Consider the following 12942-nt stretch of genomic DNA (forward strand, 5'->3'; position numbering starts at 1 on the left):
TTGATCGCTTTCAACAGTAAACTCTCTCCCTCTCTCATGATTATAATTTTGAGAGCGAGCGAATCCGGCGACGAATTGTCCTTTGACGAAATGTCTGGCGACGAAATGTCTGTTCGACGAACTGTCTGGCGACCAAATGTCCGTTCGACCAAACGTCTGGGGACGAAGTGTCCGTCGACCAAGTGTCCGTCGACAAAACGTCGGTCACGATTTTGGTCTGTAATGGGGCCAAGGATTGAGCGGAGGTTTTGTCAGTGATAAATTCCCCACAGTACCTAACACACTCATTGAGGACCATGCTAACATAACAGCACCATAATACAAAAGTGTTCAAATGCTTATTTTAAATATTATTTTATTTTGAATTTTCAAAGCATCTATGGTCAGCTGTAAATTGTTCTTTTATTGAGGCATCAAGGGTCTTTTCTTGCATGTGCTTTTCTTGCAAAGGACTTGGTAATACTATCACCAGCAATGATGTCAAGAGCTTGTTCGACAATTCACCCTAAGAAATAATGTGTAGCTTAAAAGCCATTGGCTTCTAAGGGAGAGTTAAAAAAAAGGGTAGTGGCTTGTCGTCTAATAATGCAGTAACTTTTGATCACAAGTTTGATGAGGCTTTCTAATGAAGATTTAATTACAACGACAGAGGCATTAGCTGGTGGTTTTACCCTGTTGCCAATAGTACACCAATAAAAATAACTTGATTTGACTATTTGTGGAAGATAAATGAATCATTTTCAAATTGCGGTACTTGATCTTGTGTTGAGTGAAAAGGAACAATTGTAAGATATCAACTATTCGATGGAAATGGACTGAAATGTTGTTTCCGTTCCGGGCTCATCACTTGCGCAGTATGATAGTGATTATGCCTATGGTTCAAATCTGGATGGTAGAATCTCTCCAGAATGTAATCTCAAATTGTCTTAAAATGTATGACATAGCATGATTGGTAGAATAATCAGACGATGGGGGAACATATAGAATAGAAAGGATTGCTCTGTGTTGTTTTTGCCTAATGTGCACACCCACCCATGCGTGTGGTCATTAACCTCACGGGTAATTATTTGGATCATGAGTTTTAACTTCATCAGGTGTGTCCGGCCACCCAAGGCTTCCTCACCACTTAATTCTTAAAAAGCACTGGCATATTCACGGATATTATCAGTGGTGGAATATTATTAACAGATGGGTTGGAAGTATGCTTTCAAGTAAGGGTTTCTACAGTATATAGTAGGTCAGTTTCTAACACAAATGACATCATAGGAGCCTAATGTTGTCTCATGCCAGATGAAACACACGTAATGCTTGCTGCTCAATATTTGCAGGCCGCCACTTTAAAAAAATCTCATTGTAACAGTACCAAAATCACAAGTGCTACAGATTGAGGCAATGGAGATAAACCAGGTGCCCAATATGTCAGTCAAACTGTACGTACAGTATGAGGTTCCTCTTGTGAAATCCCGTTTGGCACTTTTTCCAGCTGAACTAGCAGTACGAATTTGGAAGACACCTCACACCAACCATTTAGAGATGCACCTGGCCCCATGTCCACATGAACCATCACATAAGTTAGAATTACATAAATAAATCGAGGCTACATACCCACATATTTCTTTATATAGTAGCAGCAGCTGAATCTGATGGGAAAAGGAAAAGAACAAGCACCCGCACTAAATAGACAACGCCTTTTCTTTCATGAGCAATGTTATTTGGTAAGTATAATCACCCATGCTAAGGATGATAGCTACTAAATGTTGGTCTGGAGGACAGCAAGTTGCCATTATTCATACACCATCTTGAGAGTTTTGATTCTTTGGGTTCTGAATTTTGCTTTGCATGCATTCACTGTGCTTGCTTGGGCTTTTTACTATTTGTGTTGGTTTGGTTTGAGTTATTGTGTCAATGGTTGTTTGTTTCTATGCTCCCAAGTCATTTGGCTGCTGACCACTTTTGTGAGCTTTACAACTTTCATCCATAGTAAACATTTGCCTATTAAGTGGCATCTTTTAGTACCTGATCATTCAGTGAGTTTTTAGAGATTACAGCTACTTTATGTTAGAATTTACAGTATTGGGTAATCGTTGCACAGCAATATGCTGTGCAGGCAACAATAAAGTCCATTAGAAAAGTAACATTATTTCTAACAAGTATTAAAGTGACGTTATTTTTTGATATTTTTAAAATGAAAGAAAAATCAAGGTTAATGAATAAATACATATTAGAACTCTGGGTGTCTTTATCCATAACATTAGCCGCCTCTGCACATTCATGGGATATTTACTTGTGTACCTCACATTTGTCACTCATCAAGTTACACTGTGTTCAGAACATCAGCTCCAATTGTTGAGTAAAAATAAAAATCATGAGTAAAAAGAAGAAGTTCCCTCCCTACAATTTTCATGACGTAATTGTGTCAACATAGAGTCCGGGCAATCACTCTGCTTTGACCCATCCTCCGGTTTGGAAATATTTCGTGGGCTTCATTTTCCTACATGGGAATTTGCCCCACTTCACATTATACGTTAGTAGTATTTGGACAGAAATTTTATTAGATAACAATAAATGAGATATTTGTGAAAACTTACAACTCCTTTGGAGGTGTTCAAGTCTAAAGGCTGAATAATAATTGTATCTCTCCATTTAGGTGGCAATGTGTTGCAGATATTGAGAATGTAGGAATCCCGAAACACAAGGACACCCCCACCCCTCATGCTGAAAGCAATGGAACAAACTCTCAGTCCCAAAGACAGAATGGTGCTTGATTATGCTCCTATCGTGTCTTTTTTTGCAGCCTGCACACCATCACAACTCTTGTTCTGTGTGGCTCTTGTTGAATACAACACAGTGACTTGCTTGGATCACTTGCTCTAGCTCCACCCATATGTTAGCAGAAGGCTTTGTCACCAGAGAGGGGAGAGTCTTTTCAGATTTGGTTTGCCTCCCCTACCTCTCTGCCTCTTTCCTCAGCATCAAGTGCTTTCAACCTTTTCTGCAGCCACTTAGGAGGAGCAATGAGGAGAGGAGCTGTCGCCCTGCTGATGCCACTACGCCTGGAATGAAGTAACAACTCCTATTTTCCCAAAGGGCACCATTTGTGTATTTTTCAGGAAGAACAAACAAGCTACTACGGATTTGACATTTCCATCTAACGAATGCAAGCAGGTATGCCAAACGGCTTATTTTTCTCATTTCTTGTAGTGTTTATTGGTTTAATATTCCCACATTTGAGCTACTTTCACATAGTTCCAATAGATTTAATTGCCTTTGGATATAGGCTATAGTTCTTACAAGAGAGATTCAATCTATGCAGTCCTAAGAAGTGTACTTTTAAATGTATGTACAAATTCCTTTTTTGCATTACATTATAATTAACAGGACCACACTTCATCTAGTTCTAATATATTTTAATTTACTCAAAGCTGCTCATCTTACTTGGGCGGAAAATAATTGACCTAAAAAGTGAAGGTTTTGTGTGAGTAAGAGCCATGAAAGCAGCTCATCAATCTCTTTCCACTCTGTAGAGTAATTGCAGACTTTCCAGTATTTGTGTGATGTTTGAATCTGGCAGAGACCATGTAAGTTGAACAGACACCAAAGGTCATTTTGTTTCAATTATTAGGACTGTTGTGCAACTCTTTTGAGTTTATTTGTTTTATGTATTTTTTAATTGGCTCATTTTCTTGGCTTCTTCTTTAAAGGGAACCTGAGTGTTTCTCATCAGCCAAGTCTTAAAGTTATTTTTTGCATTTTTGGAAGACCTGGCCAAATAATAATAAAGTTAATGTAAAGTTCACCGACTTATTTAAAAAAATATTACATCAACCCATATCATTACAGCTAATATTATGGTTAAGGTCAATTTTGTTGGGTTAATTAGATTTTTAGTTTTTGTAATGTAGAAAATTCAAACAAATTAGTTTCTGCACTCCATACTGGAAGTGTGTTTTGGCCAGTGTATTCTTTTCAACTAATCAATGACCATTAAAGCACAGATGCTGAGTTGCAGCTCAGTGTAATACTGCACTTCTATATAATTGAAACGGAATGTGGTTTTGGCAGCCACAAGGTCCAACCCACCCCAAGCCACACCACACCGCACACCACCGGAGGTTTATCCTCCAGCTGGAAAGTGCAGATATCAGATTATCTGGAGTGGCATCCAAATGACTTTCTCTCATGAGTTTGGAAGTTGTCTTCATGACCACAGCGGAGATCACGATATGGTTGGAATTTTCCAACTGTAGAGTAAACCCCTTATACATAGAGTTATAAGTATTAGGCTAACATGGATCCAAAGCCGCTTTTTCATTCATGGGTTGTCAGGGTTGTATCGATGCCGCGACACAAGGCATAAAACATATGGTACACGTGTGATGTCGTTTACTGACACGGGAGAAGAGTGGTGCTGAGGAAACCAGACGTGGTCATAAGGTTTACCATTGTGGCAAACCTTCAGGCCAATGTTGAGCTCATTCTCAGAATTATGGTTCATCCTTACCTCAATTTTAACCACAGCTGTGAGTCAAACTGCATATAAATCTCTTAACCATAAAGCTGATGCAACAACTTAGCAAGTCGCCCGTGTCTCCATAGACTATGAATAACGCTACCCAATCATTTCGTGCAGCCTTGCAGAAAAACTTGGACAAGTGATGGTGGTGTGCTCGAACCACCATAGTTGCTGTGGAAAAAAATCTGTGTAGAAATCTAGTACACACTGCCCTCATCTGGCCAGACAAGGGGCTACTTTTTGAGTTATTAAGTGTGGACACTTAAAACCTCCTTACCTTAACCCACATGTGTCAAACCGATTTCCGCCGAGGGCCGCAGTGGGTCCTGGTCTTTGTACCAACCGATCCAGTGCCGACATTTTAACCAATCAGGTGTCTTCTAAAATAAGTAGCACCTAACTTTAATTAACTGATTACACTTGCAAAAGGTATCCTCTTGTTGAGTTGAAATGAAAACCTGCACCCACTGCGGCCCTTTGAGGACCGGTTTGACACCCCTGCGCGGCCGGGCTTAACCATTAATTCATTCATTCATTTTCCTCACACGGGTCGTGGGGGTGATGGAGCATATCCCAACCTGAATTAGTTGCCAGATTATATCAGGATTTAGTAAGACAAACAACCATATACTCATGCCTACAGACAATTTGGGGTGTTCAATCAGCATATCATGCATGGTTTTGGGATGTGGGAGGCGGTACCCAGGGAAAACCCACATAGAAGCGGGGAAAACATGCAATATCCTCACAGGAAGGCCGAAGCCAACAATTAAACCCTTGATCTTAGAAATGTGAGGTCACGCGACTCCCCTAACTGACTATTCATTGATTTAATATTTTCAACACCGTTTATTCTTGTCAGGCTAGGAAAAAGATGGAGTCAATCCCAGATGCGTTTGGGTGAAAGGCAGACTACAGCCTTTTTTTGGTCGCCCGCAAGTCTTATGGTGTACAGAGAGAGGCAGACAACCATTCACACCCACAATCAGGCCACCACCGAGTGGGAATCAGACACAGGCTACCCATTCCAAAGTCAGGTGGAAAAACCACTATACCATCGGGTGGCCCCTAACCTAACATGAATAGAAGAGTTAAAATGTGTTCAAAATGTACGGATCAATATTAAATATGTACACTGATCTGGAAGGACTACAATTTATCTTGTCTTTATTGTAACATGATGATGTCATCATACTGCTGATGACCACAAATAAAATTAATAATATAAAGATGATGATAAAATAATAGGGACACTATCCAATGTAATTCAATATCATGATCTATTCTTCTTTTTGCGTTGAGATTTCAGAAAAATAACCCTTATATTAAAGAAAAGAAAAGTTGACTATCTATATATATACATAAATTTCAAGATGTATCAGAAAAATAATGGCAACATTTTAAACCAGGTGTATTAAAGTAACGATGACATCAATAAAATCATAAGTACAATGAAGAATGAAACAATTTTGCAGTCTTGCGGTCTTGGTAGATTTCCAGTGGTCTGATACTCCTTCCATTTGAATATGATTGCTTGCACAGTGTTCCTTTAAATGTTTACAACTTGGGAAATCTTTTTGTACACTAATGAGATTTGACTGTATCCATATCTGGCTTTACACTTCTCAACAACAGTATCTCGGACCCACTTGGTGTGTTAGTTGCTCTTTACGATGTTCTCTGCATTTTAAACGGAACGGCCCACTTTTCAGTTTTGTATTTATTAAAAAAAAAAAAATGTGCCGAAAGGTTGAAAAGTTCAAAGGGGCCGAATACTTTCGCAATGCACTATATATTTCAGTTGCATTGGTGGCACTCGACGTCCATTCAGAAGTCAGAAAAAAGAAGCATTAAGTGCCTATCAACACTTACCATTTCTCTCATTATTTATTTTTCAGAGCCAGGCCCAACTAACAATGGGCCCTATACACCTCCGTGTCCTCCTCCCAGTGACGATATTGGTTCTGGCCGCTGTCGCTACTGAGCTGACAGCATCAGTTGATGACGAGTACACTTGGCCTCAGTGGAATTTGCCTTTGGTCAGGAAAAGGCGCACGCTACCTCTGAGCAGTCCCAACTTCTCAGCTCACCCCAAAGCCGAGGTGAGCGGAACATGCGGGATCGAGTGCCAGCGCAGTCTCCCGTTGCCCTCCCTGGAGGAACTGGAGCAGTTCCTGTCCTACGAGACGGTTTATGAGAATGGCACGCGCACATACACTTCGGTGTCTGTGCAAGGTCTCGGAGAGGTGTCAGATTGGTCCAGAAATGAGTCCTCTCGGTCCCGTCACAAAAGAGAGGTGTATGGCACAGACACCCGCTTCACTATTGCTGATAAGCAGTTCTCCACTAAATATCCCTTTTCTACCACAGTCAAAATTTCCACGGGATGTTCAGGAGTTCTGGTGTCTCCCAAACATGTGTTGACCGCTGCCCACTGCATCCATGATGGAAAGGATTACTTGGATGGCGTCCAGAAGCTTCGCGTTGGTATATTGAAGGAGAAATCGAGAAAAGGGAAAGGTGGCAAAGGAAGAGGAGGGCGAGGGAAAGGCAAAAAGAGAAAAGGAGACGGTGCTAAAGAAGTCAAGCAAGTGGAGGAGAAAGGATCGAGCCGAAATGGTAAGGAAGGAAAGGGTAGAAAGAGCAGAAGTCGTCGCAGCGCAGTGGAGGAGAAACCTTCCTTTCGGTGGACAAGAGTCAAGAAAACACAGGTTCCTAAAGGTTGGTTTAAAGGCGTGTCTGACGGACTGACTGCAGATTACGACTATGCGGTTCTAGAGCTGAAGCGAGCCCCTAAAGTCAAGCACATGGACCTGGGTGTGATTCCTTCGGTTAAGAAGCTCCCCGCAGGAAGAATTCACTTCTCGGGTTTTGATGATGACCGGCCGGGGAACCTCGTGTATAGGTTCTGCTCTGTATCCAAGGAGTCCAAAGATTTGTTATACCAGTATTGCGATGCCAAACCTGGCTCAAGCGGCTCTGGCGTATACATCCGTCTCAAAGAGCCAGGCAAGAAGAAGTGGAAGAGAAAGATCATCGGGGTGTTCTCTGGCCATCAGTGGGTGGATGTTAATGGTGACGGGTTGCAGCAGGATTACAATGTTGCAGTAAGGATAACGCCTCTCAAGTATGCCCAAATCTGCTATTGGGTTCATGGGGACTCAAGTCAGTGTCAAGTGTCCTAAGAAAACACAAGAGGACACTAACAAGGTCCCCATTGAAAGCAAAGCAATCCGGTGCCCGTCCCGCTTCCTGCCTGTGCCTCCCACCACATTCATCTACGAACAGCCATACAGACTCAATGTTGACAACAACAGGAACTCGATAGCACATCAAAGAGAACTGTGGCTTTTTAATTTATTTGCAAAAAAAGAAGAGAAAAAAAGAACAACTGAGAAAAACGTGTTTACAGATTATTCCGATCTGCAGTTTTGCATTTGATTTTTAAAAAAAATTCAAGAATTGTGTCTAAATTGTCTAAAGGGTGTTTTTTGTTTGGTTGTTTTTGTTGAGGCTTCATTTTCATACTAATGGATTGTGATCAGCTATGATGTGACCCAGTAAAAAAAATATGTGACGTAAAGTCTATTTCAAAAAAACAGAACAGAATAGAAAATAATCAATACATGAATGATGAACTTCTAGTAAGTTGGTGTTTTGCAATGTGCAAGTTTTTGTATGTATGTAGCATTCTATCACTTTCTGTCTCAGTAGAGATGGTTCTAATGAACCTTGCGTTGAAATAGTCCCACCATCGTTTCTATTTTATTCAATGTGTTGACATGGTTTCATTGGTGTGCACATAATTATATTGGTGCTATAGAATACATGGTGTTTATTTATCAAACTAAGCTTTTTATTCCCAGGGAAAAGGGAGCTTACTACTGTAAAAATGAATTTGAGGCTTTTGTGCCAAGATTGGATTTAACATTTCAATAATATACTTAATTATTTAATTTTTTTTCATCATGCAGAGGGTTTAATTTTAAATATTGTTGTATACGGAGAAAATGTAACATGAAATAAAATGTTTTTTAATGTTCCAAAACACTTTGTAAAAAGTAATAAATACACATTTCTGATATTAATGGTGCATGTGTATTCGTGATTACACCTAAATCTTTAGTCAGCCCTCGCCAAAGCGTGCCTCAAAGTTCTCAGCTTCAGTGCATCATAAAAATGTCAAAATTCGCACTGAAACATGCAAGTGGATGGCAAGGACCGCCCATTCAACTCAAAAAAGAAAGGGGAGGAAGAAGATGCATGCCACCAAACAAGACTGCAAGGTCATTCCAGTTTTGTTTTGGATTGATGACAACCTGTTTTCAGAGCCATCAAATTTGGGACTAGTTTTGACGGTGTCATGTCCTTGTACATAAAAAGAAACAGCATTCACAACTGCCCATCACCATGTTCCTTGTGCGCCGAAAACATCCCACAGAACCTCCTTTGCCTCCTGAAGATTCGATAAATGATCCAATGCCTCTCGAAATTTGACAGAGGCATTACCTGACCTTTAATAAAGTTCTCAATAACCTGCGCAGAAATTCTACATTTTCATCATCTTCACTTCACCATCATACTGCACAGGTCTTTTTTTCAATTGAAGAGCTATTGTCATTGTGAATACAGCACTTGAACTTTTTACACATTTGTTATATATAGATTATAAGGTACTCGGCCGTTTGGTCGCCGGACTTTTGGTCGACGGACTTTTGGTCCCCGGACGTTTGGTCACCCGGAAGGTTATTGATAATTACCATTTAAAATTGTTGCTCAAATTCCCTAAATACAAACTGCGAATTATCATTTAGTCATACTTAATGCCCTATTAATTATTAGGCTAAAGAAAAGCTCCAAATATCCCGTACTTTTATTGTGTTTTGTTGGAGAACTTGTTAAGACCCTGACTGACGTCCCTTCCTAAGGGGACAACTCATGTACATACAAACTCTTATACACTCACATGTCCACTCAGTAAAACTGCTCAGGGCCATTGTTGGCTTTTATTGATGCGTAGACCGTGTTGTTTTACCCTGTTTTGTCGTCGGACTTTTGGTCGCCGGTTGTTTGGGTCCGGGCGACCAAACATCCGGCGACCAAACGTCCGGTCACGAGATTATATGAATATAATACAGTATTTACATATGCATGCAACTGTGTAAACATTTAATATCTAGTCTGTGGTATTGTATCGACCCGAAAACATGTAAGTATGGAAGCTACATAATAGGGGTGATTCTACTTTGTGGTTTTTCGATAAAGTGGCCATGTCTGGTCTACATTATCCGCGACTGCACCATTTTATATTATGCAGGTTAACAATTATAATTTTTGGCAGTCAGCATGGTAGAAGTAACATTGTTTGATTTGTGTTTGTGGTTTGATTAACTCCTTATTGAGAGCAAATGTATATACAGTGGTACCTCGTCATATGACCGCTCGTCATACAAAATTCTCGTCTTGCAAAATTCTCGTCTTACAGCGGAAATTTCGATCGAATAATTCGCCCGTCATGCGATCAAAATTTCGTGATGCGACCAAGCCAGGTCTTTTTTGCATATCTTTCGTGTATAACAATATTTACGAGCACGGAACGATTAATTCAGACGAGTTTCTCCTAAGACCAGGAAACGCACAACGCGCATGCGCGGGCAAAAAGAGGGCTTTCTAGGTAATGAAGTATACTCGTGCACACAACACCCATAGGCAATGGCAACCTTTCTCAGAATAAAACTTCATTACCCACAATCAATACGTGGGTAAGCTCAACTATTCTATTTCCTGTTATTCTTTCTAAGGAAAGAAGCTCCCGCGATCGTTCTTTAAAGACTATTTCTCGTTGGCAAGTGGTCGTGCGTTATCCTATTGTGAGGACATTTGTGTGCATCATTTTGGGAATATTTTGAAGGCAATACAACAGCAAACAGTCCATCGATAGCGAACGTGAGGGTGGAGGCGTGGCCAACCCGGAAAACGAAGGTAACAAAAGATCACAACAAAATTAGAATTCAGTTTTGTGTAAAGTTACATTAAACGTATGTTTGAGTGTCTGTATATATTAATCCAAGTTAATTTAAATTTGTTTGTTCCGTTTACGAGTGCGTTGTCGTGGAAAAAAGCTCAGTTCCGGAACGGATTAAGCTCGTATCTCGAGGTACCACTGTATAGTGTAAGTAGTATCAGAAATAAAATATTATTTTAATGGTAGTTTAGGAAAAAGTTTATGAAGAAAGTGCAAAGGTCCAGCAAAAATACCACCTACAGCCTTGCTGAAGCAGGTCTGTTTTGAAAATGACAAAATACAGATGACAGAAATGAGGCGTATAACAACAATTAAATCCGTCATTTAGTTTATTGCATTGCAAAGGGCTTACATGCACTGGGAAGGGACGCAATACACAAAATAAACAAAAATAAAACTCTTGTAACTCAGTGCATGAAAATGTTAAATCTGAAACCGATCACTTTTGTACAACCTTACGCTTTACACAATCTGCTCAAATGCCAGAGGAGATGTATCATTGTACTTCTGCAAACAGTTCAAATTCATATTAACACACAAACACTCAAAGCGCCCATGAAATTTAAAAATGAAGGATAACAATGTGGGTCAATACATTAGTCAAGCGTCATCATCAACTGCTTTCAAGGGAGCGACACAGTATTGATGTGACAGGGGAAAATGCATTTAATAAATGACATCCCATTTGCAAACCATATTCAGTTTTAAATCTGTCATGTCAAAGCACTTTTCTGAATTATTAGCTATGGATTTTATTATGCATACATGAAAAAGTTTAACTGTTTTATTGAAAGGGAACGCACAACCGGCAAAATGTTTTCACGGGAAGATGTATTCAGACTGGTCCTCCCATAGCAAAACAGGAAAACATCAACAGTACATCATTTAATAAATAAATATGACTCCTGACTAAAAATAACACAAAAATAAACCACAAATAAGAAGAAACACAAAAGCTCAATTTATGTTCTAATATCTCAAAAGCCCACACACCTTGTTTCATACAATATAATATTAGATCCTTTTCTTTTTATCTTTAAATGATGACAGAATGACACTCACACGGTTCCTTACAATTTCATGACAGATCACGTTGATACTTCTTTTCAACAGACATACAGTACAGTACAGAATAAAGACGTAATTGTTTTAATCACCAAAGTAGTCTATGTACATCAATTAAGATCTTGCCTTTCTGTAAACAAGACAACAGAATTCTCAAACTACAGGGATTCATTGGTGCTCTCGTCCAATTGGAGTAGTAGTACAACAAAGAGGAGCTCCTCCCCTTTTCCAAAGAGGCAAAGCCCAACACCGTGTGGCGCTCAAGTCACCAAAGTACAACCATCATTAAACACAAGAATTAAACCAATGCACATTCACCTTTTTACTTGCACTCGAGAACATTTTCAGGGTTTCATGTGAAGTTTTGCTTGAGGACGAAAAAGATTAAAACATCTACATGAGCACGCACTTGGAATTCTTTTCTCATATATAGTCATATACGTACTGTTTATTATCTGCTATGGTTCACTTTAACAGCTTGTGCTACAACATCACACAGGAGAAGGAAACAGGAAGTGGATAGAGGAGCTTCAATCACGTCAAGTAGCAGACAAAAGAGAATGATAGGGCGTCCTCAAATCTTGACAGACGCCGGGTTAGACGATGGGAGCATCTGACTCTGGCGAGGAAAAAAAATCTACAACGACAAGATGCGACGTCTCCTCTCATTATTTTACTAAAACAAATATTGCAGTAATATTGAGCATTGTACTCTGAAATTGACTACATAATACAGATTGCTTGTGATAGGGCGTTCAGGCAGTGACTCTAAGCCAAGGGTGTCAGACTCGGGTTGGTTCGCGGGCCGCTTTAACGTCAACTTGATTTAACGTGGGCTGGACCATTTTAGATATAATATTTAGAATTTTTTTATATAAATGGATTAAAAGAACTGGAGTAAAAGCCCTGAATATTCAGTTTTTTATAGATCTAAAACAAATTTTATTTTAGCTTTTTTTAAATATATTTTTAGATTTTACAAAATGATTTTTGAACTAAAAACACAGAAAAAATGGATTAAAAAATTACAATAATTGATTTAAAAGGGGGAAATCAGGAAATTTAATATACATCTATACTCTTCATTTTAATTTGATCCTAAAACAGAAAGTCGGCACTCATGATTTACTTTCCCGGGCCACACAAAATGATGCGGTGGGCCAGATTTGGCCCCCGGGCCGCCACTTTGACACATGTGCTCTAAGCCAATGATTTCCAACCACTGGTGTGTCGTAAGCGGTGGACAGGTGTGCCACGGAAAATGACAAGAAGTCATACATTATTATATATAGTCCTAGAAGAAAAATAATAATATTTACAAGAATAAAATTCAACTATT

At 39.5% G+C, this 12942-nt stretch overlaps 2 protein-coding genes across 15 annotated transcripts in view; one reads left to right on the plus strand and one right to left on the minus strand.

The window, feature by feature from the left end:
- The first annotated feature begins 2957 nt into the window (after positions 1 to 2957).
- Positions 2958 to 8601, plus strand: prss35 (serine protease 35). The gene is made up of 2 exons (XM_077598844.1): positions 2958 to 3165; positions 6412 to 8601. The coding sequence occupies exon 2, from the start codon at positions 6430 to 6432 to the stop codon at positions 7696 to 7698; it is 1269 nt and encodes a 422-aa protein (XP_077454970.1). The 5' UTR covers positions 2958 to 3165; positions 6412 to 6429; the 3' UTR covers positions 7699 to 8601.
- A 2248-nt stretch (positions 8602 to 10849) lies between these two features.
- snap91a (synaptosome associated protein 91a) overlaps positions 10850 to 12942 on the minus strand; it is a 38092-nt gene continuing 35999 nt past the window's right edge. For all 14 annotated transcript variants that reach the window (XM_077598294.1, XM_077598299.1, XM_077598303.1 and 11 more), the window contains one exon: positions 10850 to 12240. The gene's annotated coding sequence lies outside the window, so the exon portion shown is untranslated. The remainder of the gene's footprint in view (positions 12241 to 12942) is intronic.

This window comes from Stigmatopora argus, chromosome 4, assembly GCF_051989625.1.
Source record: "Stigmatopora argus isolate UIUO_Sarg chromosome 4, RoL_Sarg_1.0, whole genome shotgun sequence".
NCBI lineage: Eukaryota > Metazoa > Chordata > Actinopteri > Syngnathiformes > Syngnathidae > Stigmatopora > Stigmatopora argus.

Bases quoted from the DNA above. Each gene is read 5' to 3' on its own strand.
- prss35 (XM_077598844.1), top strand. From the start codon at position 6,430: ATGGGCCCTATACACCTCCGTGTCCTCCTCCCAGTGACGATATTGGTT.